Genomic DNA, 24850 nt, shown 5'->3' on the forward strand with positions numbered 1-24850 from the left:
TTAAACTGCTATTAGTTGTTTATGCCCCGTTACCTTTTTTTAAAAAAAGTAAAACTAAATGTCTCTTAAATGCCTTTGAAAAAATGTGCATCTCACTGAATATGATGCCCTACAATCAACACTTAACCATTCTTAAAAAGAAAATTTTTGACTTAGGATATTGAAGATCACCTGTTCTTAGACACAAGTTTTATGCACAATTAATAGTTTTCTAAGACTTGCTGCATCAATAAACGAACATTTAGGATGGGCTTCAGCATCACCTGTGCTAACATACAAAACCATGACAATCTACCAAGTTTGTAAGAATATTATTCCAGAAGTGGAAAGGTTAGAGTAGGGCTGAAATGCTTATGGCAGCAGTTTCCAAACTGTAGCACGAGAGATTGTGATGTGTGCCTTGCATGCACTACTTTATACCTCTCAGAGAAGACAGTCCTTAGACAACTTATAGATCTTCTTTCTCCATTATGTGGGGAGTGACATCATCCCAAACAGAGGAAGTAAGGATGTACAGGAAATGCCTATCACAACCCATATTGGAGCGGAAAGGCACTATATCTGAAACTTGGCTGATTAGACAACGGAAATGGCAGAAGGCTATTAAATGGGTTGCCTCTGCAAAGTTGAAAGAAGGATCTCTGTTCCCTATTCTAAGAGCTGACCGAGAAAATGAACATTTATCTTTCTGAGCGTCTCTTGAAGTGTGCCTCCAATTCGAACCACACCTTAGCAATCAAACATTTAGAAAATACTGGTTTAGAATGGTAGTTTACAGTCCTCTTATTCCAGAATAGCCCTGTGGCATTTCCAGTGACTTCAGTTGGGTAAGTCTAAAACAAATGGGTAAATGGACTACAAGTGTTGGCACAAATATCCAAAACGAAAATGTTAGTATGCGTAATTCGAGAAATCCAGAATGAAAACATGGCAGTCACTGCTCTGTTCACAGGCCTGACCCTTATAGTGCTTCTCCGACGGCTGAATCTTGGAATTGTCCCGAGTGTGGGGTGCAAACGACCACAAAATGTCACCTGCCAAACTTGCGCCGCTATGCAGAACAAGCTGTATTTACATTGTTGCAAATATTTTTACCAGTGCTATTCTTAGCACATTTATCTGATAATCACTTGACATGCCACTTATCAGCCAAAAGAAGATGAAGGAGAAGAGCTGGTGTCACCACTAAAGATATTGCTTACTGGATAAGTAGGACAGTTGTAATGTTATTTATGTTTTTTCTAAAACTTACTTGAATTTAATGTTTGGCGCGTTTTGGCACTTGTGCAGTAAGCTTCAATGACTTTTAGAATCTGAGCATCTTCCTCTAATGCAGCAGTGCCTGCAGAAAATTAAAAGAAGTTGTTGGTCAGTTCAAGACAATATTAACAGATGCAACAGCTGGCACACCAATCCCATACACATACCTTTGAAAGCATCAACTGTCTTATGTCAACATGGCCATGGCATCCGGTCTTCCTGGGTCTTGACCTATGACATGAGCACCTATCTCCACTAATCCTGTATATCCCTAGGTGATTCTCCATCCAACCTTTTACAGTGGATTGACTTCACACAGTGACTATTGTTGCTAGTATGGTGCTGGTAGTCCCTACCGCTTCGCCAGCAACAATTCAACGCAACAAAATGTGAGAAATGTTAATTTCTTGCTGAGATAATGTAAAAATGCTTGCCTATCACAGGGCAGTCCTGTTAGCAACAACTAACTGTGGAATGGTGACTGCTGCCTTGGCGTTCAGAACATTAAAGGTAAAGGGACCCGTGACCATTAGGTCCAGTCGTGACCGACTCTGGGGTTGCGGTGCTCATCTTGCTTTATTGGCCGAGGGAGCCGGCGTACAGCTTCTGCGTCATGTGGCCAGCATGACTAAGCCACTTCTGGCGAACCAGAGCAGCACACGGAAATGCCGTTTACCTTCCTGCCGGAGAGCTACCTATTTATCTACTTGCACTTTGACGTGCTTTTGAACTGCTAGGTTGGCAGGAGGAGGGACCGAGCAACGGGAGCTCACCCCGTCGCGGGGATTTGAACCGCCGACCTTCTGATCGGCAAGTCCTAGGCTCTGTGGTTTAACCCACAGCACCACCCGCGTCCCAGTCGGAACATTAAGCTGTATGCAAATGAGTCATGCTCAAGATTAGATCCGCAGAAATCAATGGACTTTTAAGTTAGTCAGGACTAATTCAAGTCTGCTGATTTTAATGGGCCTAGCTCTGAATGTGACTTAGATGTGTACAGCTCATTATACCTGCATTTATGAAAAGAAGTGAGAGCAAGCGATATAACCAATATAACCAATATAACCAATGACCTTGTGAGTCTAAGTTGAACGATATGGATTTTGGCGGGCAGAAGGTATTTGGTGGGCAGAACGATATGGATATGGTGGGCAGAAGGTATTGGTATCTAATGGTAGATCCAAGTGGTTTGCAGTAAATCAGCAAAGATTCTGATTCCCATTTGTTTAACAACAGTAATTTTTGGACTTCACTCGCCCACACAGCAAAACACACTTACTTTTTCTCAGCGAAAACTCTTCTTCTGATGGTTTCCGTTCAGGTTTTCGCTTGGGCAGTAGTTTTTTCATGGTTTTGGGACTTTTGCTGAGATCCTGGAGTTAAAAGAAAAAGGGGGGGGGGACACAGATACATACAAACACAGTGAAAACCTACTTGTGTCAAGGTATCAAAACACACCAATAGAATAGCAATTCACTATTACAAACTCTCATTCACATGAACCATTTCTCTCCATTCTGGGCTGTTGCCTAGAAATACGTAACAATAAAAATGGTGGTTTTTTTCTTTATTGATTAATGTTTATATTCAACTTTTATATTAGTGCAAAACGTAGCTAACAAAAATCAAGTTTGCATAAATAACTACAATTTAAAATCACAACATAAGAATCATAAGAATCTGATGGAGAAATGATAAGCCGGTTTTGGTCTTCTGAAACATGGGACTCAGCTAGACTGGTAAAGAAAAGCGATTTACAGTCATACCTCGGAAGTCGAACAGAATCCGTTCCAGAAGTCCGTTTGACTTCAGAAATGTTCGGAAACCAAAGCATGGCTTCTGATTGGATGCAGGAAGCTCCTGCAGCCAATCGGAAGCCGCAGAATCCCAGTCGGACATTCGGCTTCCAAAAGAACATTTGAAAACTGGAACAATCATTTCCAGTTTTTGATAGTTCAGGAGCCAGAACTTTTAACTCCCAAGGTGTTCGGGAGCCGAGGTATGACTATATATGTGTTGTATGTGCGATATAACATTGTGCCACCAGATGGCGATCTGGAGTCCTATTTTTCTCTACCTGCTTTCCCTGTTTAAATTTACAACGCTTTAAACTGAAACGCTTCTTTGATGTGTCTAGATCCAGCCGCGACCTTCTACTGTGGATGTAGCCCCGAGAATTCAACTTGGCACATTTCCTTGGTTTCAAACAGTTGACAAATAATAAATTTCCAGCTGTATCCAGTGAAATCATCCCGCCCCCACCAAGGTACTGCCTCTCCCCCTCCTCTCCCTGTGTGACCCCCAAATCTGCTCCAGAAGCCCTAAAGCAGGTAGGGATGCACAGGTGAGGAGAGGGAGAAGAAGTTCCAATGCACAGGTGGAAGTTATTGTGCTAATAGGATTATACAACCCTGTGCATTAAATTAGGATACTGAAAAGAGGAGACCAACAGACACAGAGCACTTCAGTTCTGCTGAGCAAACAAGCTAATTTACAGGAATTCCAAGATATGCTGGTCTTCTGTAAACTAGACATCTGTTAAAAAAGAGGACAAGGAAGTGGTGGTAAAACATGACAGAAATCTACTGAATGGCTTGAGTCAAATGTGTTTGCACACTGGGTCTCTCCTTGCCCTTTTGCTCATGTACACCCAATTCCTCCTCCCTTACTTCCCAGTTCAATCAAATTTTGCCTGGCTCCAATGTAACAGAAAACTGTGGTTTGATCATATCAGAAAGGGAGAGAGAGAATCTGAATATCCAAGAAGAGGGAAAAGTGTATGAGCCCAATATCTGGTCACCTTGGTTTGCTGTTATAAGCCATTGGGCTGCTTTGCCTCTAACACTGAACCATGGGCTTATCACTATGTGGATATGCCCAAGTGAAGTGTTGGGCTCATGTACTCCCCAGTCCGCTCCTGTATGATGGAAGGACTTACGTCTATTTTACTTTCAGTTTCCAAGCTTCATATGATGCTGGCTTGTTGAGCAACTATCCATTGTTTGTTCTAAATCAAGATTCCTTGTTTGCACATAATACTAATGGTTTGCACTGAAAGTAATCTCCATTACTCCTCCAATGGCACTGGAGGAGGAAAGCACCAAGACAAAAAGATTTTGAACTCCTATATAATCTTGCTGCTCTAAAGATATTTGTGTGTGTCGATTTTAGGAGCTGCTATTAATAAAACCCGTTTAAACTATTAAACTACAAGAGACATTTGCTGGGCAAAAACTACTGGTGAAAACAGAAGGCCTGTGCAAATTCAGAAACAGAGCAAACAGGAACCCTGCTGTCTCAATTTCTATTTTTACAATACTAAATTTTGGCTGAGGAAAACTGCAAGTGGCCTGGAGACAGTGAAAGCGCAACTGAAGCAGGATTTGCTTTTTATATGCCAACACACAGGACACCTTTTCCCTAGTTTCTGATCCACCATCATTTCAAGAACATTACTCTTTCTATTAAATATTTCCCCCCATCCATTCTTCAAGTAAGAAACATGGCTGAAGAGAGAAAAAGTGTATGGTGTTGTCAGGGAACTGCCATCGGAGAGGCAGGTGGTGGAAGGGCTCAAGGAGGCTAGGAGACCCTCGGATGCTGAGGAAGGAACCAGCAGGGGGAGAGGGAGAGTTCCTGCAGAAACTCAGTCGGAAGAACGGCTCCAAGATGCTTCCAGTGAGAACAGCGGGGAGGGCTCAGGACCTCCGCTGGGGACGCCTATTCCGCGCAGGAAACTGTCACGCAGAGAATCCAGAAGGAGAGTTTCCGTCAAGGAACTCTTATGTTGGCGTAAATTCCGGAAGCACCCACTGACGGATTCTGCCAGCGATTGAGGTAGCCATGCACCCATGGCTCCGCGGACTGGGAGAGTTTAGAAACTGATTGCGAAGCTTTGAGGGATTAAACGCTTACACACGAGCAGCCCCCTTATCCCATTACAGGTGTCCCAAAGTCAAATTAAATATTCCCACTCACTGCCTAGAAATCACAGCCTTGGTTAAAAAGCCTTGATTCAATACAAGCTGAATCTCAGCTGGAATCCTTTATGTTATCCATATAGAATTCTGACCTGGAAAGAATTTAGACTTCTCAATGGATTGCACATGCTCACCTCTTTGTAACAGAGTGCTGCTGAAGGCCGTAATGGAGGTGCTGGCCGCAAGCAGCTCAAACTCCACGGCTTAGGAGTTTTGGGAGGCTCCAGGGGTCCCCAGTTTATAGTGGTATGAGGCGTTCCATGATGTGAAGGATGTGGAAGAGTGTGGTATACTGGAGTCAGGGGCATTTGCTTGCTGTCTGCATGCTTGCTGGATGGTGTTACAGGATGAGAAGGAAGCTGCCAAAATGAACAAACATCACACAAGCAAAGAAAGAACAATCAAAAGGGAATGCCACGTATAACCCTACACCAGTAAGCTTTCGTTATTAAATTTGCTGCAGTAAGACTTAAAAACAGATTTGTTGGAACTTACCAATCTATTAACACTATGGTATGGTTAGCACATGGGACGCGGGTGGCGCTATGGGTTAAACCACAGAGCCTAGGACTAGCCGATCAGAAGGTCGGCGGTTCGAATCCCCGCAACGGGGTGAGCTCCCGTTGCTCGGTCCCTGCTCCTGCCAACCTAGCAGTTCGAAAGCACGTCAAAGTGCAAGTAGATAAATAGGTACCGCTCCAGCGGGAAGGTAAATGGTGTTTCCGTGCGCTGCTCTGGTTCGCCAGAAGTGGCTTAGTCATGCTGGCCACATCACCAGGAAGCTGTACGCCAGCTCCCTCGGCCAGTAAAGCGAGTTGAACGCCACAACCCCAGAGTCGGCCACAACTGGACCTAATGGTCAGGGGTCCCTTTACCTTTACCTTTTATGGTTAGCACATCACATTAAACCATAGTTTAAAATGAGCTATGGTTGAATGTGAATGCTTCCACCTACTGCAAACAAAACAAATCAGAGTTTGGTTTATCTTTGTGCCCGAACACAACGTGCTTCTTTTCCCCCAAACAAATCACAATATTTCATTAATACCCTACTTTAACACAGCTCCAACACTGACTACAATTAAATTATCAGGATGCATTCGTTTGTCTCCAGGAACACAGAAAAAATGACCTATTTTAAACCCAATGGTACTAAAGGCTGGTGGCCTCTTACCGTATGAGATGGCACAGAATGAGGTTTAATAGCAGGCATTCCAAGAGTAGTCACTTTGGTTTGCTTCTGCAGATGGTCTACCCATTCATGCAAATCTTGTTGGTTGTTACAAGATACCAATATCCGTTCAATCATACTTCCTGGAACCCAACAGAAAATACAGAAGGAAAGAGCGGTTGTGTTGAATTCTCACATTAGCAACAGCCAACACGGCAAAACGCTTTTGTGTTTCAAACAAATGAACATATTCTGCTTCTTAAGGATCAGCACACTTCTCCTCAATCTGGTGTCTCCTCCACATCACCTTACCACAATTTGGGGATGAAAAAAGAAGAATGCTCCCAGTTAAACAAGCGTTCCTTAAGATTTCTCTTGTCCCTTTAAGGATGAGTAATACTTGGTTACAGAATAACCAAGTACAGTACAAATACATATGATGTTTAAGGCTTTTCTCCCTATGAACCACTACTACCCCTGCACAACGATGGCCACCTCAACAGAGAATCACCACTACATCTTCAAGAACCAGCACTCTTGTTTGGAGTGCTACGGTCAGCTAACTCTGCTTAGCAGAGAATATGGCTTGCTCAGGTTTTAGCTGGTGTTAAGTCTCAATATACCCATGCTGTAGAATTTCCAAGCACAAATCAAGGTGCTGATTTCGACCTCTGGAACTCTAAATCAGGGGTGGGGAGCCTATGGCCCTCCAGGTGTTATTGTGCTCCAACATCAGTCCCAGCCAACATGGCAAATAGTTAGGGATGATAAGAGTTATAGTTCAGCATTATATGGTGGGCCATTTGTTCCTCACCCACTGACTTGTGCCCTATGCATCAGAATATCTGTTCCTCTAGTGAATCTCTCTGGGATCAACTGAGGAAGCCTTAAACCAAATGCCCTACCCCCCACCCCGGACTTAATGTGACTTTGGGGAGGACCTTTTTAGCTGTGTTGCCCTGTTTTTGGAGCAGCCAATCAGTTTGCAAGAGCTTGGGGGGGTGAGTGCAGTGAAAGCACTAAAATCCCCTTCTACTAAAGCCCTCTTCAGGTGTTCAGCTGGACAGGTGATGGCAAAAATATAAAGAGGGAAAGGGACACACAAATGGGCACTGCAGAAAACTTATTATGAAGATCAGAGTGGAGGAGAAGGAGGCATTGGAGCAGGGCTGACATGTATACTCCTATTCCTCTACCCACTTTTGCCCTCGCATGTGCAGGCTGAAGGCTTGAGGTGATTGCTGGCCCAGTGATGGAGTGGATTACAATTCCAGGCATCGACACCATATTGTTATTTTACTGGTATACTGCTGATTTTTTTTATTGGCGAAGCCTGTCTTGAGTTTTTTTTTTAAAAACAAACAAACAAACCCACATGCTATTTTAAAAATGATTAAATTATAAACAGTATGACCAGAGAGGTCACTTAAAACTGTCTTGTGACTTGGGCAGATACATCCCAGCAGCCCTTGAAGTTTTTCAAGCAAAACCTCTGGCGCAGTTACTGTATGGGGCACAAATCTGGACGGGGAACCACTGCTCCAGTCTTGAAACTGTTCAGTCTAAATTCCTAAGGCAGATATTCGGCGTCCCCACCTGTGTTCCAAACGCAGCATTACGACTCGAGGCCTGCCTTCCATCTGTAGAAACTCAGACCTGGCAAAGAACATTCAACTATTGGCTTCGTCTTAATCTAAATCCACCTGGTCTACTGCCTCTAGTAATGCAAGACCCTCACAAAAGCAAGTGGTTCAAAACTGTGCATCAAAAACTCCTTACATGCGGTTTGCATTCACAGTCCCTACTATCAATGGGCCTCATTAAAGCAAAGAGTCTAATAGGCCAGCGCCTGAAAGACATTGAACGGCAAAACAACCTGACTATCTTAAAGAAACTGTGCCCATGGTATACCTACTCTCCCCCTTCTCATTTTGACTCCCCAGCTTCATATCTGTTTAAATTAACCATCCCAAAATACAGACGTGCCTTTACATTGGCTAGATGGGATGTTCTTCCTTCTGCCGTACTCGAAGGTCGTTATCAAAAGACTCCATTTGAAAAACGTCTCTGCCCATGTGGAGATGGTAACACGGAAACAGTGTCCCACGTCCTCCTATCCTGCCCCATTTACAAAGACCTGAGGAATGAGATTATTACTCCACTCACTCTCTCCAACCCCGGCCGCTCACCAGACATTACACTGTATTTTCTCTTATCTGATACGGATAGTCAGATAACAGAGAAGGTCGCGAGGTACATCGAGAGAGCTGTGAAATTGAGGGCCACCATCTGAGTGACAGACTTGTTCATCTGACGGACCTCCTTTTGCCTGCTCTTTTCTTCTTTTTATTCTTCTTTTTATTTTTAATTCTTGTATAGCTGTGGCCTGTTGGCTTTGCTAATAAAGTTTTGATCTGTCTTGTGACTTATTTTTTCAAGCTGGCTTTTGCCACATAAAATGATACAAACAGAACTAGACATTACCTGATATTTCAAATGCATTTCTGTGATTTTCACTGTCTTCTAGCTTTGCAATGGTCATGCCCGTTAGCGGCAATTTCCCCTAAAAAATAGATATATCAAACCATTCTTTAAACAAAATCCAAAAACACGGCAGCCTTGTATTTAAGCACTAGCCTAGGAGCCATGGGTGACAAGCAACTGCGTGCAGGGAAGCAAGCGTTCTGCCAAACAAAAAGAAGGGAGTTCTCTGTCTCTTCTCTGCCAGCCTCCAGGAGATCAGTAACTTTTGTGAGCTTATTTACCTTGATAAATCCTAAATTCATTTCAGTGAATGAAAACAAATGTATGAATTGTTTTTGAGCCAGGGGGTGGTTAAGCAAAGATTGGGACACAGCTTGCTCTTGGAGTGTTTTATGTTCAATATCCACAGTGCCGCCTTTATGCTTCTTACTTGCTCCTCTACCACAGTAGCAGCAGGCTGAGGAACCTTTTCCAGTCATTGAGGACCAAATCATTCTCTTGTGAGAAACACTGCAGAGGTTGTATGTTCATGGTGGTTGGAGGTGGAAGCAGAAAAAGGGGGTAAGCCTCCTCCACGAGAGGGCAGCAACACGAGAATGGGCCTTTTCTGCAGTGGATCCCTGCTTGTGGAATGGTCTGCCCAGGAAGGCTTGCCTTGCGTCTTCGTTACCTATCTAGAGATGCCAGGCAAAAGCATTCCTCTTCTCCCAGGCCTTTGGCTAACAGCATTTTATGCGGCTGGCACTGTGGGTTAAACCACAGAGCCTAGGATTTGCCGATCAGAAGGTTGGCGGTTCGAATGCCTGCGACGGGGTGAGCTCCCGTTGCTCTGTCCCTGCTTCTGCCAACCTAGCAGTTCAAAAGCACGTCAAAGTGCAAGTAGATAAATAGGTACCGCTCCGGCGGGAAGGTAAACGGCGTTTCCGTGTGCTGCTCTGGTTCACCAGAAGCGGCTTAGTCATGCTGGCCACATGACCCGGAAGCTGTACGCCGGCTCCCTCGGCCAATAAAGCGAGATGAGTGCCGCAACCCCAGAGTCGGTCATGACTGGACCTAATGGTCAGGGGTCCCTTTACCTTTACCTTATAGCATTTTAAACTGTGGGGATGTGTTGTTTTTGTTTGCTATTATGGCACTTTTTGGTGTTTTTATATTGCAAACCGCCCTGTGAACTTCAGATGATTGGCAGTATAGAAATTTAACAATCAAGTAAGTGACTCTTGCTGCTGTACGGTAGACTTCATTCCAGTCACACAAAGGTCAGCCATTTCCACAAACATACATATTCCCAGCGAAGCAAGAGGCATTATCGCAATTCAAGGCCACATCTGAGCCACACAAAAGTACTTGAGGGTGCCAAGAAGGCGTGGTGAAGGGGGCATGATGTGGGGGAGGGAGAGTCCTAAGGTCATGGAGGGAGGCCTAGAGGGTCATTTTGGCCTTCAGACATAATCTTGCCCACTTCTGCCTTATAGGATCAGTCAGAGGATATGATACAAATGTTCCAAAAGCTAAAGATTACTTAAATATAGTATGCAGAAAAAGTTATACTAAAAGTTGTTTTACCTGATAGATAAATCCACTCATTCTAGGACTGGCGGACAACATGAGCAATATGTTAGGAAAGAGAAGAAGGTATCTTTCATTCTTTTCCTTATTAAAAAAAGAAAAGAGAAAAGAGAAGGCGAATCATTAAAATACAAAGTTACAATTAAGTGACAAAAGAAAATTTCATATGGCATATTGTGATCGCAAACACTGATATGTGTTGTTGCTTTAGTAAGATTAAGGCATGTCAGGCATTTTTTAAAAAACAAGATTATACGGGGGTATAGTGAAGTTGGGAAATCTTAGTATGTTAAAACTTTGGTTCATGCAAGAGTGAGGCATTGTGGGGTAGTTAAAACTGTGCATTTCTGGGAATGGGTGTCTAGGTTCTTTAACTGCAAACCTCCCTGTCTTTAGAAATGTGAATCAAATTGCATCCTGACTTGGGCAGGAAGGAGATGTTATCTGATTTGTAAATTCTGGCAGCTGGGGGCTCAGATGTGGAATGGGTGTGAAAAGGCTATCAGGTAATTTACAGCTCAAGAGCCTGGTACATGTCAGAAAAGTATGGGAACAAAGAAGAGGTCTTTTGATCTCAAGGTCCTTTGAGCATAAACAAAGTTCAGCTGTGCTGGCCTCCTGACAATCAGGAGATATAGTCCCATCATATAGCCATTGGTAATTAACCTAAAGAAATGATTGGTCCCTAAACCCCTTCTCCACGTGGTTCTCAAGGATAAAAGTTTGGGGAATTGAGATGAAAATTGCAGACTATCTTGCCCTGGTGTTCACCTGAGGGCATCTGACCAGAAGAACGAACTTTGTGACTTCTTGCTATGCTTTGAACTAGTCATGCTTTGTGAGTATGTTTTAGTTAGCTATATTGTACAGTGCAATGTTTTTTATTTTTTTTGTTTGTAACCTTCCAAGAAATGTGCAAGCTTTTACTTTCTAAGTGGCTTTTTCAATAAATTTGGAAAAGGACTTTTGCCTTTTGTATTTTGTGTCTTTTGCCGGAGAAGCTAAACTGGTGCCTGACCCTTGGTGCATCTATCTGTTGGATTTCTGTCTGCGTCATGGTACAGTGACACAGGTCTGGGCAACCCGGTAAATATTGAAGCTGGGTTCTCCTCCTTGGACCCCATTCGAGAGTTGACCCAGGAAAGGAGAGGTGGTGGCAGCTTTCTACCGTTTGGCTTGTGACTTGCAACACCTCTCCCTCTCCCTGTCAGGTTCTGCCAGAGTTTGGAGGACTGGTTGGGGGGGTGGATAGGGGACCACAAACACGGCAGGGGGGGGGGGCAACCACTTTGGGTTTTCTTTTAAACAGAGCTGCATTACCTCACTTCCAGCACACTGAATCATGACTTGTGACATGTAAATAACATTTCCAAGTGTTTTAATGTCCTCTCCTTCCCAGCAGCGGATAGCTTCTGTTAGTATCTGGAGTTCAAGCTCCTTTCTTTTCCGTACTTCTTGACACTGTGCCTATTGGACCAGGAGAAAATACCATGAGCCAGGACACAAGCACAACTGAAATAGCCCAGAAACAACAGTTACTCAGTACCATGCCTGGGTCTTTTCATTTGATTTGGCTGTAGAAGAGGAGAGACAGTCATAGACGTAACTGCATTTTGAACTCTCCAGACTACCAAATTCCAACTACCCTTTTTTTTACTTAAGATGGCTATGCGTTGCATCATTGCTGCTTTAAAGGCTTTTCTATACTTGAAGACAAAATAGAAACTTAAGGCACCTCAACAGTAGTGGGACAGCTGGTTACCAAACAGTTTTGTTTTCCCTTGACTTTTTTTTAAAAATCCCTTAATGTCCATCTCTTACCTTTCCTCAAGGTGTCATTAAGATTGCAAGCTATGGGTAGGGGTTGTCTCTACTTAACTGTTTCATGTATAACATATAGCTCCTATAGGCACTTGGAAAAATATTATTAAAGTATAATCAGTTATAATGACTTAGCTGTCCTCGTCTGACGTTTCAAGTGTTTTGGTTTTAAGCTGTTTCTACACAAACTATTCCAACACTTGTTTGACTTCTTACCAATTATTTTTGTTCTCTTTTAACAAATGAAATATTTTACAAAGGGCTATATATATCCTTTCATTCACTGTGCTCAGTAAAATAGGGAACACAATCAATTATCACCCAAGGATTACATTATATAGGACATTTATCGCCATATCAGGGTGTGTGAAACATGTGAAACATCCTAAACAAAGGAAGCTGCTCAAGAAACTTCAAGCACAAATAACTTTTTAAAAGAGTTTCAGCACACTGGGGTTTGCTTCTTTTCCCCTCTGTGAACCTCAACTGCAGAACACTTTCTCAAATTTGCCTGCCTTGAACTACTTTGCTACATTAAGCATTTGCATAGGAGGAGTATATCTAATTTAAACAGGAAAAGCACCTGCTAGTTCTGCATTCTGAATGACCAGATTCACATTTAAATTCTGTTGGCGTGCCATGATCCATGGGAAGTATGATGTGTAGGCAGCCTAACACCACACAATCAAACAGGAAGCTGCTATGTGGACCAATCACAACATGGGTGCTTTCATCCTTATATGGATTTATAGTACTTGAATTCACTCAGACAGATTTCTATATGCAAAGGTTTGAGTCATGGTATTTCATGTAGTACCATGTGACTCCTCTTTTATCCTATAAATTGTCTGTCCCTTGAACCCAGACCAGAGTTTCCAGTGGAACCATCTTTTTAAAAATTCTTCCATAGCGATTCATCTTTAAATACTGTTCCCTCATGATACCCACCCAAAGTGCTCTCGTGACTTTGATACGCTATTTTATATGATGCTTAGACTAGTATGTTGCCATCTATCACCTATGTAACTTACAGAAAGGTTTTTGAAAGCTGTCATGGATTTCTGAATGTCAGGCCGGTCTTGATGAAAATCCTAAAAGAATATTAAAAGATACTTATATGTAATATGAAAGGAACAAAACTTACTTTATATTCTATACAAGGTTTACACATTCTTCTGGTATTATATATAAATCAAATGTTAAGATACATTTCTCACACCTTTGCTGCTTTAAAGGCAACAAACCTTTAGATCAGGTCATGCCAGATCTAGGGAACAAATTTTATTTTAAATAAGCCTATTCCCTCCCACTGGCCTGGTGACACTTTGCCTGATGGACTGGCCATAAATCTGTATCCTTCACTCACTTCTACATAAATACCTAGGGGACACAGGTGGCGCTGTGGTCTAAACCACTGAGCCTCTTGGGATTGCTGGTCGGAAGGTCGGGAGTTCAAATCTGCGCGATGGGGTGAGCTCCCATTGCTCTGTCCCAGCTGCCAACCTAGCAGTTCGAAAGCATGCCTGTGCAAGTAGATAAATAGGTATCGCTGCAGAGGGAAGGTAAACGGCGTTTCTGTGTGCTCTGGCACTCATCATGGTGTCCTGTTGCGCCAGCAGCAGTTTAGTCATGCTGGCCACATGACTGGAAAGCTGTCTGTGGACAAACACCAGCTCCCTCGGCCTGAAAGCGAGATGAGCACCGCACCCCATAGTCACCTTTGACTGGACTTAACTGTCCAGGGGTCTTTAACCTTTATTATAAATACAATTTGAGCAAGATTTCCCTGGCACACAATTTAAAAATAAGTTGATTTACTACTGGAGATGTAACAGTAGCAGCTGGTGGGGCTGCCCTGCTCTGCCTTCTGAAGATGCTGGGTCACTTACCAAAAAGGGAAAAAGCAAGGCAGCTGGAGCTCAGTGTGGTGCAGGCGCTGTGGCAGAACCAGCCTAATGCTCCAGATGCTGTGTCCTTACTGTGCCTACACCATACCAAGCTCTCGGTGCCTTGCCCCTCTCCCTCTTGGCAAGCAGGTGTGACCTGACATATTCAGAAGACGGGAGAGCAGCACAGTTCCAATGGCTGCTACTGGATGCAAAGAGAAAAAGGAATTTTGTTCCAGCCCTAAAGCTAATCAAAATATGTTTGACCCTTGCAACTAAAAATTCTATGTCCCATCGTAATTTAACATTGAAACTAACCTTTCAGCCCAACTCTATACGTCGTTGTCAAACCACATATGTTAAACTAGGTTTGGTAATGAGGACCAAGCCTACAAGCCGGACCTTTAAAGCCCTTCACGGCCTAGGACCCTCATACCTACGGGACCGCCTCTCCCGGTATGCCCCCCAGAGAGCCTCAAGGTCCATAAATAGCAACACCCTAGTGGTCCCATGCCCTAAGGAAGTTAGATTAGCTTCAACCAGAGCCGGGGCCTTTTCAACACTGGCTCCAGCCTGGTGGAACGCGCTGCCTCATGAGACCAGGGCCCTGCAGGATCTGATTTCTTTCCGCAGGGCCTGTAAGACAGAGTTGTTCCACCTGGCCTTTGGCTTGGAGCCAATTTGATTCCCTCCCCCTCTTTCTTTTTCCTTTCTCCTCCTGTGATGAGGCTGCATTTTAATATTTTAATGCTTCAATATTTTAATGTTGTATTTTAATCTTGTTTTTAAGTTGTATTCATTCAACTTGTTTTTATTATTGCTTGTTAGCCACCCTGAGCCTGGCCTTGGCTGGGGAGGGTGGGGTATAAATAAAAATTATTATTATTATTATTATTATTATTATTACTGTGAATTTGTACACGCTGTTGAACAGCAGTTAAATAGCCAAAGAATGGCGGAGTGGGGTGGGGCAGCTCCCAAATGTTAAAATTAAACAATTATGCCAATGTAGGTTTCGTGGTAAGCTAGGAGTGCCGAGAAAAACACATATGCATTGGGGATGCACAGTCCACTGGGCTGTCCAAGCAACTGCTCGCAAAACTCCAAAGGAATGTCAGAAAAGGCCTCCAACAAGGCTTGACAGCCAAGATTCATATATGAGAAGCACAAACAAGGCAGTTGTGTAACAGTGGGGAGACACCGGGAAGTGCAGCTCTGGGACTTTTTTCAGAGCATGCGCGATGACATCATCTGTCGGGAGTGTCTTGCTCCAGCAAATGAGTGGGCTGATATCAAGACTTTCAGGTTTCACTACTGTTTGTGACAAATTAGAATCAGAGAATGAGGTCAGCTCACTAGTCTAAGGCTGCTATAGCCAATCCTGAAGCATTGGCTTTTATGCTATGCATTGATGTGGTTGTGCAGGTATGATCAGAACAGCTCCTTGCATTTTGGACTTTCCATGGGGGTCACCATTATGACCTCTTCCACTTCGATATTTACCATTACAGCACTGCTGTTAAATACCCACCCTGTCTGAGACATCCACAAGTGCCTCTTGGGAGACTGGAGTAATAAAAAAGCAACAGGTGCAGTGCCATATAAAATGTGGCAATACACTCATACTATAGGCCAGAGCAAGCCACAGTTTTAGGATTAGGGCATCTTATTTTTGTCTTTGAAAACACAACCCCAGAACTCTAATGGAGTTGATCCTACCAGACTACTATGACTTCCTTTACATCAGAAGAACGAGAGCATAGTAATGTCCTTTAGGACTCATCATTCCTGAAATGTACCTTTAAGGACATCATTGTCAAATCATCATTAAGATGGAATGTTAATGCTGATGAGATATACCTCCATGTGTCTTTCAAGCTCTTTGAGCAATGTGGGATATTTATCCAGGCGCATAAAAGGTTTGCTCAGGCCTGTGGTCAATACAAGAATCCCAGGGCTGTTGGCTCCTTTCATCTCCATGAATTCTCCCAGCTCTTCACTGTTCATAAAAAGAGAAGTTAAAGTTAAAACAAAAGCAAAGAAGTAAAATCAGCCAAACCAGAGAGAAATAAATCATTTCACTTCTTCGGCAATAGCCTGCTTTTCATTTTCTGAGAAAGGGCTAAGCTTCCTCATAAAATAAAAGATGAACAAGCCTAATCTTATCCGTATTTTTTGATGGAAAGGCAGTTCTTCAAGCTTAGCTTTAATTCTCTCTGAATCCCAATTGAAAAGAATGCATCAATTTAGAGCTAAAATTAGGACTCCCAGCACTATAAATAATCGAGTATTTCAGGTGATGTTAAACATATTATTCATACTGATGACGAGAGCTAACGTCCAAGAAGATTAACAGTTCAACCCTGTGCTCATGTACTCAGAATTAAGCACTACGTTGTTCAATGGCGTTTAAACCCAAGCAAATCTGCATAGGGCCAAAGCATCAGGGGAAAATCACACTACCAAAATAATAACAAGCCACACTATGAAATGAACATACTGGCCTTTAAGCAGGCATTGAAAGTTGCTTTAGTCTAATCATAGGTATTTTCAAGATCTGGTTCCTTTAATGCTGTTTTCTCATCTACTGTTTTTAATTTATTTATTGTATTTTATGCTATTGTTTTGTTTAATTTGTTATTGTTAAAAGTTAAGGTATACTTAGGACAACATGTTAATGTAGAAGGGTTAAGGATAATTTAAATATATAAATACACTGAACACAATAGATTACTGAACTTTTTCCAGAAGAAACACAAATAAAAAGTACATTTTTAAGAACCGCCATCGCAGTTGCATTTGTATAGCCGCAAATCTCCCACAGCGATTTAATCCACTTTAGCACAACTGAGAGAATGTCAAGAAAGCCTTGTCTGTTGGCACTCCCACCATCGACACATACACACCCTTTTCAGCTAAGTCACAACATTCCTCTAAAAGGAAGTCTAGCCTACCTACACATCTGCAAGGTTGCATTTAACTACTGTCATGCTCTAAATAACAATCCAACAAGTGGAATCCCCAAAACTTTCCTCTGCTAGGTTCTCTTATGATTCCTTGCAAGATCTAGGAGTCTTAGTAGAACACAAGCTTAACATGAGTCAACAGTGTGATGCAGCAGCAAAAAAAGGCTAATGCTACTCTAGGCTACATCAACCAAAGTATGGTGTCCAGGTCAAGGGAACTCATAGTACTACTCTATTCTGCCTTGGTCAGACCACTCCTGGAGTACTGTTCCAGTTCTGGGCACCACAATTTAAGAAGGATGTTGACATGTTGAAATGTGTGCAGAGGAGGGCGACCAAGATGATCAAGGGTCTGGATACCAAGCCTTAAGAGGAACGGTTGAGGGAGCTGAGTATGTTTAGCCTGGAAAGGAAGAGGCTGAGAGGATATATGATAGCCATCTTCAAACATCTTAAGGGCTGTCACATGGAAGAGGGAGCATGCTTGTTTTCTCCTGCTCTGGAGGGTACAACTCAAACCAATGGATTCAAGTTACAAGAAAGAAGAACCCACCTAACATCAGGAAGATTTTTTTCTTAGTAAGAGCTGTAAGATTCCTGCATTTCAGGGAGTTGGGCTAGATGACCTTTGGAGTCCCTCCCAACTTGACAATTCTATGATTCTGTAAGTCTGAACTGACCTTTCCCCATCCATACACTGAAGAGTCAAATGTGTCCTTCCCACTGAACATTCTCATTGCCAAGAAAGTCCAAGGCTAGCTGCAACACCTTCCTGCTACCGCTACACTTCAGGAAAATATAGTTTTGATTTCAGGAGTAATATCAAGCTTCCTCATTTTGTGTTTAAACCAAATCCCAAAGACCATAAAAATGGTCCACACCACCACCAATATGTTCATGGACATGTGCTTGACAGAAGACTGTATGTACATACGCAATATACAATATGTGAAGTACACAGAGCAGCAACAGTTCTGATATTCAAGAGTCCGTGTATATTCAAACGTAACACAGCCCTGCTTTAGCTACAAAACTCACTACATTAGATAGAATCAACTAGCCAAGAACTTAAAAATAGAATCTTTTAAATAGTGTTCTGATCAAGAAAGAACTTTTCTTTTTTTAAAAAAAACTGCCATTAATGAACTACTTAAAGACTATGCATAGTTGATTTATTTCCTTCAAGAACCATTACATCTGCAAATCAGCGTGGTTAGTTCAAGATCACAGCTGTTTTAACAAAGACACTAAGTTTTTATAACATGCACTTTTGTCTAAATGCTGCTGAATATTTCACAATGAATCCACTCCATATTTAGCTAAAGCAGTACACAGGGAAGAAACAAAATGAGATATGCAAGAGATAGTAGTTTAGCCAAGAAACAAATAGGCCTATTATTAAAATCTTAAATCTATCCAAAACAGACTAGGTATGTAAAATAAATAAGCATAAATATTATTACGAAGCTAGCATACATTTACAAGATTTGGGTATCAAGGAATTTTTGAAACCTCTCCTATAAAGATAGCCCAGAGAACGGACTGTTTTTATCATCCGTGCTTCGTGAAGTCCCCTAGGTTACTAAGGTATTAAAATAGCATTTGCAATTTGCCTCTAAAAGGGATCCAAACCAACATTTTTAACATGTAAAATCACTAAAAACAAACAAACTAGGAAGAGTATCTTTAAAGACCCCAAAGCACCTACAACCATGTGAACAGTAGAAAAACTCTTAGCATTAAATGAACAAACAAATGGAAAAAGAAACATTTAAAACTGCAACTTACACTTCCAATTCCTGTCTATAGTAGACAGAACATGAACTCTCACTGCTGAAAGGTCTAAATATGTCACATAGACAATGCATGCTGAAAACCCTCCACTAAATCCTTGGCTCACTTAATGGCTCTAAGCTTTTTACTGTCTCTAGTGCAGCATTTCTAGATAGAATGCCTTATTCTTGGGCTGTTGCTTCAAGTATGACATCACCCTCTATGTTAGCAGCCCTTTTTCTGAAGCAAAGTGGAGGAGGGACAAAAGGTTCTCTGACTCAGATGCTTATCCGTATTCCATGCTCCCATTATCTTCCATAAATGCTATTTAAGCTTCACATGTCGAAATCTGTTTTTGTTAAAAAATGCAATAAAGTAATTTTGAAATTAGGTTCCAGCTACAGGATCTTCTAACACTCTGTTAAACTGTACTTTAAAAGAAAAAGTGGTTTTAAGCCTTGCTCCAGTTCTACAGATGCAATTTTTAGCCTGAAGCATGCAGAAGTCTTGAGTGTTGTGCTTGGTTGTAGTTTTTTTTTTTATAATGTGCTCCCTCATTTGGGTTAATGCTGGAAAAGGATTGCTTCCATTTGCCTCCACAGAAAGTATTCTTACCTTTGTTTTAAAACTTTTCTGCCTTTGGTAAAGATTTAACTGAGGTTGCATCAGTAAGACTGATGGGTAAAGGTAAAGGGACCCCTGACCATTAGGTCCAGTTGTGGCCGACTCTGGGGTTGCGGCGCTCATCTCGCTTTATTGGCCAAGGGAGCTGGCGTACAGCTTCCGGGTCATGTGGCCAGCATGACTAAGCCGCTTCCAGTGAACCAGAGCAGCGCACGGAAATGCTGTTTACCTTCCCGCCAGAGCGGTACCTGTTTATCTACTTGCACTTGATGTGTTTTCGAACTGCTAGGTGGGCAGGAGCAGGACGGGGAGCTCACCCCGTCGCGGGGATTCGAACCGCCAACCTTCTGATTGGCAAGTCCTAGGCTCTGTGGTTTAACCCACAGCGCCACCCGCGTCCCTAAGACTGATGGAGATGTGACCTTTAACTATGGTTAAGGGGGCAGAGTAAGCTGCAGCTCTCCACCTCATACGCAAATTTTCTGACAATGCTTTTCTCCATAGTGGTTAAGGGTTATCACATTAATCACAGTTAACACTAAAGCAGATCCGCTCTTAGTTATATTTCCTTGGCTCAAATTCATGGTGAAGTGCAAAAGAGGGAAGGCAGGGAAATGTCCAAAATAGGGATGAGGAACTTGTAAGCCCTCCAGATGTTGCTGCACTACAACTCCCATCATTCTTGACCACTGGCCTTGTTGGCTGGGGCCAATGGGAAATGGTGTCCAACAACATCTGGAGGGCCACAGGCCCCCCATCCCTGGTCTAAAACAAAAATGAGAAGCTCTGGGGAAAGGACGTATGATCCTACAGCCTGATTCTGATCACTTTACTTCACCTAAGGTTACATTTGCACTGCAACTATAAATATTTTTATGTACAATAATTTACAAACATTGTGCATTGCAGGCATCAGCATAGAAGCAGCATTTCTTCTCCTCCCTAGAGGAACAGAAGGCCTCCTCTTAATATGTTGCCTGCATAATCTAAAAACAACAAGGGAACCCTGTTGTTTCCCTTGTCTGAACTTCTTCAAATGTTTTGTTTTATTTGTATATAATTAAAACTCAACCAACTAAATTCATACATTTGAATTGGCTTGCTTATTTTATGGAAAGGCAAGGTACTAAAACAAAAACATTTTAAAGTAAAGACCTAAGATTGCTTTAAACCAAGCGGCAATCCTGCTAGAGGGTGTTAAAAATTCCCAAAGTGAGAAATAGTCAGGTTACTTTGATATGTGGCTAAATACAGGTTTCTGAAGAAGCAGTGAGGGCTGACGATGGACGGAAATGTCCACATTCCTTCCAAGCCTAAAATATTATAGTTATAAGCGGAATCAATTAATGGCCCTATTGGTCCGTAGATAATCATTTCAAAACATCGGGTATCAGAAAAAGGAAACCCTATTCATCTGACCAAAGCTAGTGAGGTAGACCTCAAATTGTATATTAAAATATATTTGTTTTAAATGAAAGCACTTCTGTGGCAAGCTAGTTTCTACTGTCTAATATACTCAAAGCACAATCAGATTCAATCAATCCCACAGCAGGCCTGACACAGCCCTTGATAACAACACTGAGTGGAACTTGAACCCCTGAACCTTAGGAATGTAGCCAAAGCTTCAATACACTCAACCACTGTGCGTCTTTTGAAAACAAAGTAAAAAAATATATATTAGGAAGTGCCAAGACTGTGCTCCCAGCCGCAGAATTAAACACACCGGAAAATATTATAAAGATTGCTACCATAGGTGCTAGCATTAGCCTGGAATCCTCAGAAAGAATCATGTTTTTCCATAGGCTGTGCAACATTACTTTTACTTATTGTAACATCCCACCCAACATTCAGCCATTCAATCACAACACCATTCCATAAGCACGATGGATTAATTTCAGTTTTAATGCATTACGCGAATATAATTGAAACAGAAAATCCTAGCCCTGTTCAGGCACTCCAACTTTTAATATGGCACTTTAGAAATTTTCTCAATTTTTAAAATAAATTGCCTAAGAAAAGGAACAAGTCTGATTGATCGGATCAAAGTTGCGTCTAGTCTGCATTTTGCTTCCCAAAATGGCCAACCAGATCTTGAATGCAATACCTTTTGCCTGCTGCTGTTTCCCTAGCAGCTGGCATTCAAGGGGATACTGCCCCTAGACATGGAGGTTCCATATATAGTTGTCGTGGCCAACAGCCAGCGATAGCTCTATCATCCAGGAATTCATCTAATCCCCTTTAAAAGCCATACAAGCGAGTGGCCACCATCATTATCTTGGAGCAGTGAGTTCCCTAGATTAACAATGCACTGTTCAAAGTGCTTAAGTGGAGGAAAAGGAGGGAATGTGCAAGTGTTGGAAACTACCTAGTCTAGTTCATGTAGGGCAGGGGTGGGAAACCTAAGTGGCCCTCCAGATGTTGGCAGACTACAACTCCCATCATCCCTGGCCACTGGCCACACTAGCTGAAGCTGAAGCCCAACATAATTTCAATGGTCTCAGGTTGCTTATCCCCAACTTAGAACCAAGGTATCATATGCCTGAACTACCTCTGTAACTATTATCTCACACATCCAATGAACAAAATTATTTAAGGCATTTTATGGACTGCTGAATCCTCAGCGTTTCTAAGTGATGTATATAAAAGTAAACCACACAAGAGATTAAAACAATAAAAATTCATTGTGAAACTGGACAGTAACACAAACGCCACCTTAAAATGCCTGCCGGAATAAGAAAGCCTTTGTCATGTGCCTGAATAAAAAGTATTTGATTTATTTAAGGGACTGAACTAAATATGAATAGCACTACAGGACTTGTAAGGTTGCAAACCTGTGCACACTCCCTCAGGAGTAAGGACTCAACCACACTTCTGCCTCTTTCCTCTAAGAAAACCTGCTGTTTACCACTAAATACGGGTAAATATCAATTGGGTTTTCTCTGGACTGATGTTTGTTCCAATATAGCAATAAAGACCATGTTTTCCAGGGGGAAGTGGTGGGGCAAAGGCTAAACTGCTTTGACTCATGCCTACAAGCTACAGGACAAGTGATGCACACTTAGCTCAGCTGGCAGAGTATGAGATTCTTAATCTCAGGGTTGTGGGTTTGAACCATATGTTGGGCGAAAGATTCCTGCGTTGCAGGGGTTGGACTGGATGGTCCTTGTGGTCCCTTCCAACCCAATGATTCTAAGTGGAAGTGTGAATGAGCCCCAAGTTATATTGAAATCAATCTACATGCTGAACACCAGCAATGCTTATTTTCAAATCCTCCACTAAAAAAAGCTGATTTCAAAACTGACGCTCACATCTGCTGCCACTTCATCTTCCGTCTTGTGCCTGATAAAACACCTCAATTTGTTTGCAAAACACCATTAAAAAGTGGAAAGAAAAACCAAGTTACATTTACAAGGTTTTCTTGTTCTTGATGCACATACCTGTGTTCTGTGAGGACGGTTACTGCTGACGGGTGGTTGGCACAGTACGCAAGGTATAAATTTTTCATTTGTGGCATCAGATTTAGGAAGCAACCACCAACCCGTTGCTGAGTTTCAGGCAACCTGAAAGAAAGCAATGTAACTGTAATTTTTTAAATGTTCTGAAGCTTAATGCACAATGCGTTCCAAATGCACCAAGGACATTTGTTTTAGTAACCTCAAAGACCAAGTGTAGCTTTGGGAGTCTAGTGTTGGGGAAACTGTTGCAGAATTGTTATATATTTGATAGCTCATTATGCACTGCTGTTACTTTGGATGTGATGCCTTCTATTTTTTATCAATCAATGCCCTGGCTTTTGTGCTGAATGCCCGTAAGCATGACAAACATGGAGGAGAGATAACTCAGTGATGAAGAGAATAAAGCTAGAGCAGGGATAAAAGGTAAAGGTAAAGGGACCCTTGACCATTAGGTCCAGTTGCCAGATGACTCTGGGGTTGCGGAGCTCATCTTGCCTTATTGGCCGAGGGAGCCGGCGTAAAGCTTCCGGGTCATGTGGCCAGCATGACTAAGCCGCTTCTGGCGAACCAGAGCAGTGCATGGAAACACCGTTTACCTTCCCGCCGGAGTGGTACCTATTTATCTACTTGCACTTTGACATGCTTTTGAACTGCTAGGTTGGCAGGAGAAGGAACCGAGCAACGGGAGCTCACCCCATCGCAGGGATTTGTACCGCCAACCTTCTGATCGGCAAGCCCTAGGCTCTGTGGTTTAACGCCACCCACATCCCCTAGAAGCAGGGATACAATAACCCAACAGCCGACTCCCATGATCCTAACTGAAGAGTCAAAATTGTTACAGCTGCACCAACTTTAATGTTTTAAAATTATTTACTTCAAGAATGTTCACTGCTTTATTTTTAAAAAATAAAGAATAAAAATACCTGCTTTAATATCCTTTATCACATTGCATAAAACTACTGGTGGTGGTGGTTGTTTTTGCAGAGTACTTTCATATTATTATTATTATTATTATTATTATTATTATTATTATTATTATTATTATTTTGGAGAAGTCTCTCCTGTTCTCTGTTCATACTTTGCAACTGAACTGCAAGATTTACACATTTACATCAACGTGTGTGCTACAAATGTCTATAGATGCCAGGTGTCATTTTAAACAGTTAAACATAAACAGGTCTGCTAGATTGGATAGTACATACTTGGTGCATTCTTCTAAAGACTGTACAAGCATTTGCTGAAAAGAACTGATTTCTTCTAGATTTCCCATTAAATATGAAGTATCTGTAGAGTTTAACCTGGAGCCAAAAAGAGAATAAGAAAATTAAGCACTTGTACGTAAAACAGCCCACATCATTTCTGGTGTTGCTTATATGGCCGAGACTGGCTTCCAATATAGGAGGCACAAAATCACTTTCCTTTCACATGCACCCCTGGCATCACAGACCCACCCCCAATTTCCCACTTGGGGGTTCAGGAAGCTAGAGAGGTGGGGAGACAGGGCAAAGCTCTTTCCCACTATATACATCCCGGAAGATGCTTTCCATACGCTCTGATTGACAGCTTCCCCCACAGCCAGATTCACTGCATATTCCTGCATTGCAGGGGGTGGACCAGATGACCCAACTATATGATTCTATGATTCTATCCTCTGCAATTCATAAAAGATGTGTGAGGTGGGGAATGGGGAGTGGGGGGGGGGTCTTCTCTGGGGCTAACTTGCATAGGGAGCTTGCCAGAACAGAATGTTTGACAGCCGCTATAAAATCCTGTGATGTCATACACGCTGCAGCAGTTATTTCAGTTGGTTCGGTTATTAACAGTCTCGCGATTCTCAACAACTTGATTCTCTTAAGGGAGT

The 24850-nt window shown here is 42.3% G+C and overlaps 1 protein-coding gene across 7 annotated transcripts in view; it reads right to left on the minus strand.

The window, feature by feature from the left end:
• The window catches only part of ARHGEF7 (Rho guanine nucleotide exchange factor 7), a 91839-nt gene that overhangs the window by 24534 nt on the left and 42455 nt on the right, over window positions 1-24850 (minus strand). For all 7 annotated transcript variants that reach the window (XR_014155546.1, XR_014155547.1, XM_081858079.1 and 4 more), the window contains exons 8-18: window positions 24192-24287; window positions 22972-23094; window positions 16032-16170; window positions 13317-13376; window positions 11785-11931; window positions 10462-10548; window positions 8896-8974; window positions 6415-6554; window positions 5375-5599; window positions 2540-2633; window positions 1253-1342 (exon numbers count right to left, since the gene is read on the minus strand). Coding sequence is in view for 5 of the 7 variants with exons in the window: in XM_081858079.1 (XP_081714205.1) it covers window positions 1253-1342; window positions 2540-2633; window positions 5375-5599; window positions 6415-6554; window positions 8896-8974; window positions 10462-10548; window positions 11785-11931; window positions 13317-13376; window positions 16032-16170; window positions 22972-23094; window positions 24192-24287 (1280 nt within the window). In the remaining 2 variants the exon portion in view is untranslated. The remainder of the gene's footprint in view (window positions 1-1252; window positions 1343-2539; window positions 2634-5374; window positions 5600-6414; window positions 6555-8895; window positions 8975-10461; window positions 10549-11784; window positions 11932-13316; window positions 13377-16031; window positions 16171-22971; window positions 23095-24191; window positions 24288-24850) is intronic.

The sequence above is a fragment of the Podarcis erhardii genome (genome assembly GCF_964252035.2).
Source record: "Podarcis erhardii genome assembly, chromosome: 4".
NCBI classification, from domain to species: Eukaryota; Metazoa; Chordata; class Lepidosauria; order Squamata; family Lacertidae; genus Podarcis; species Podarcis erhardii.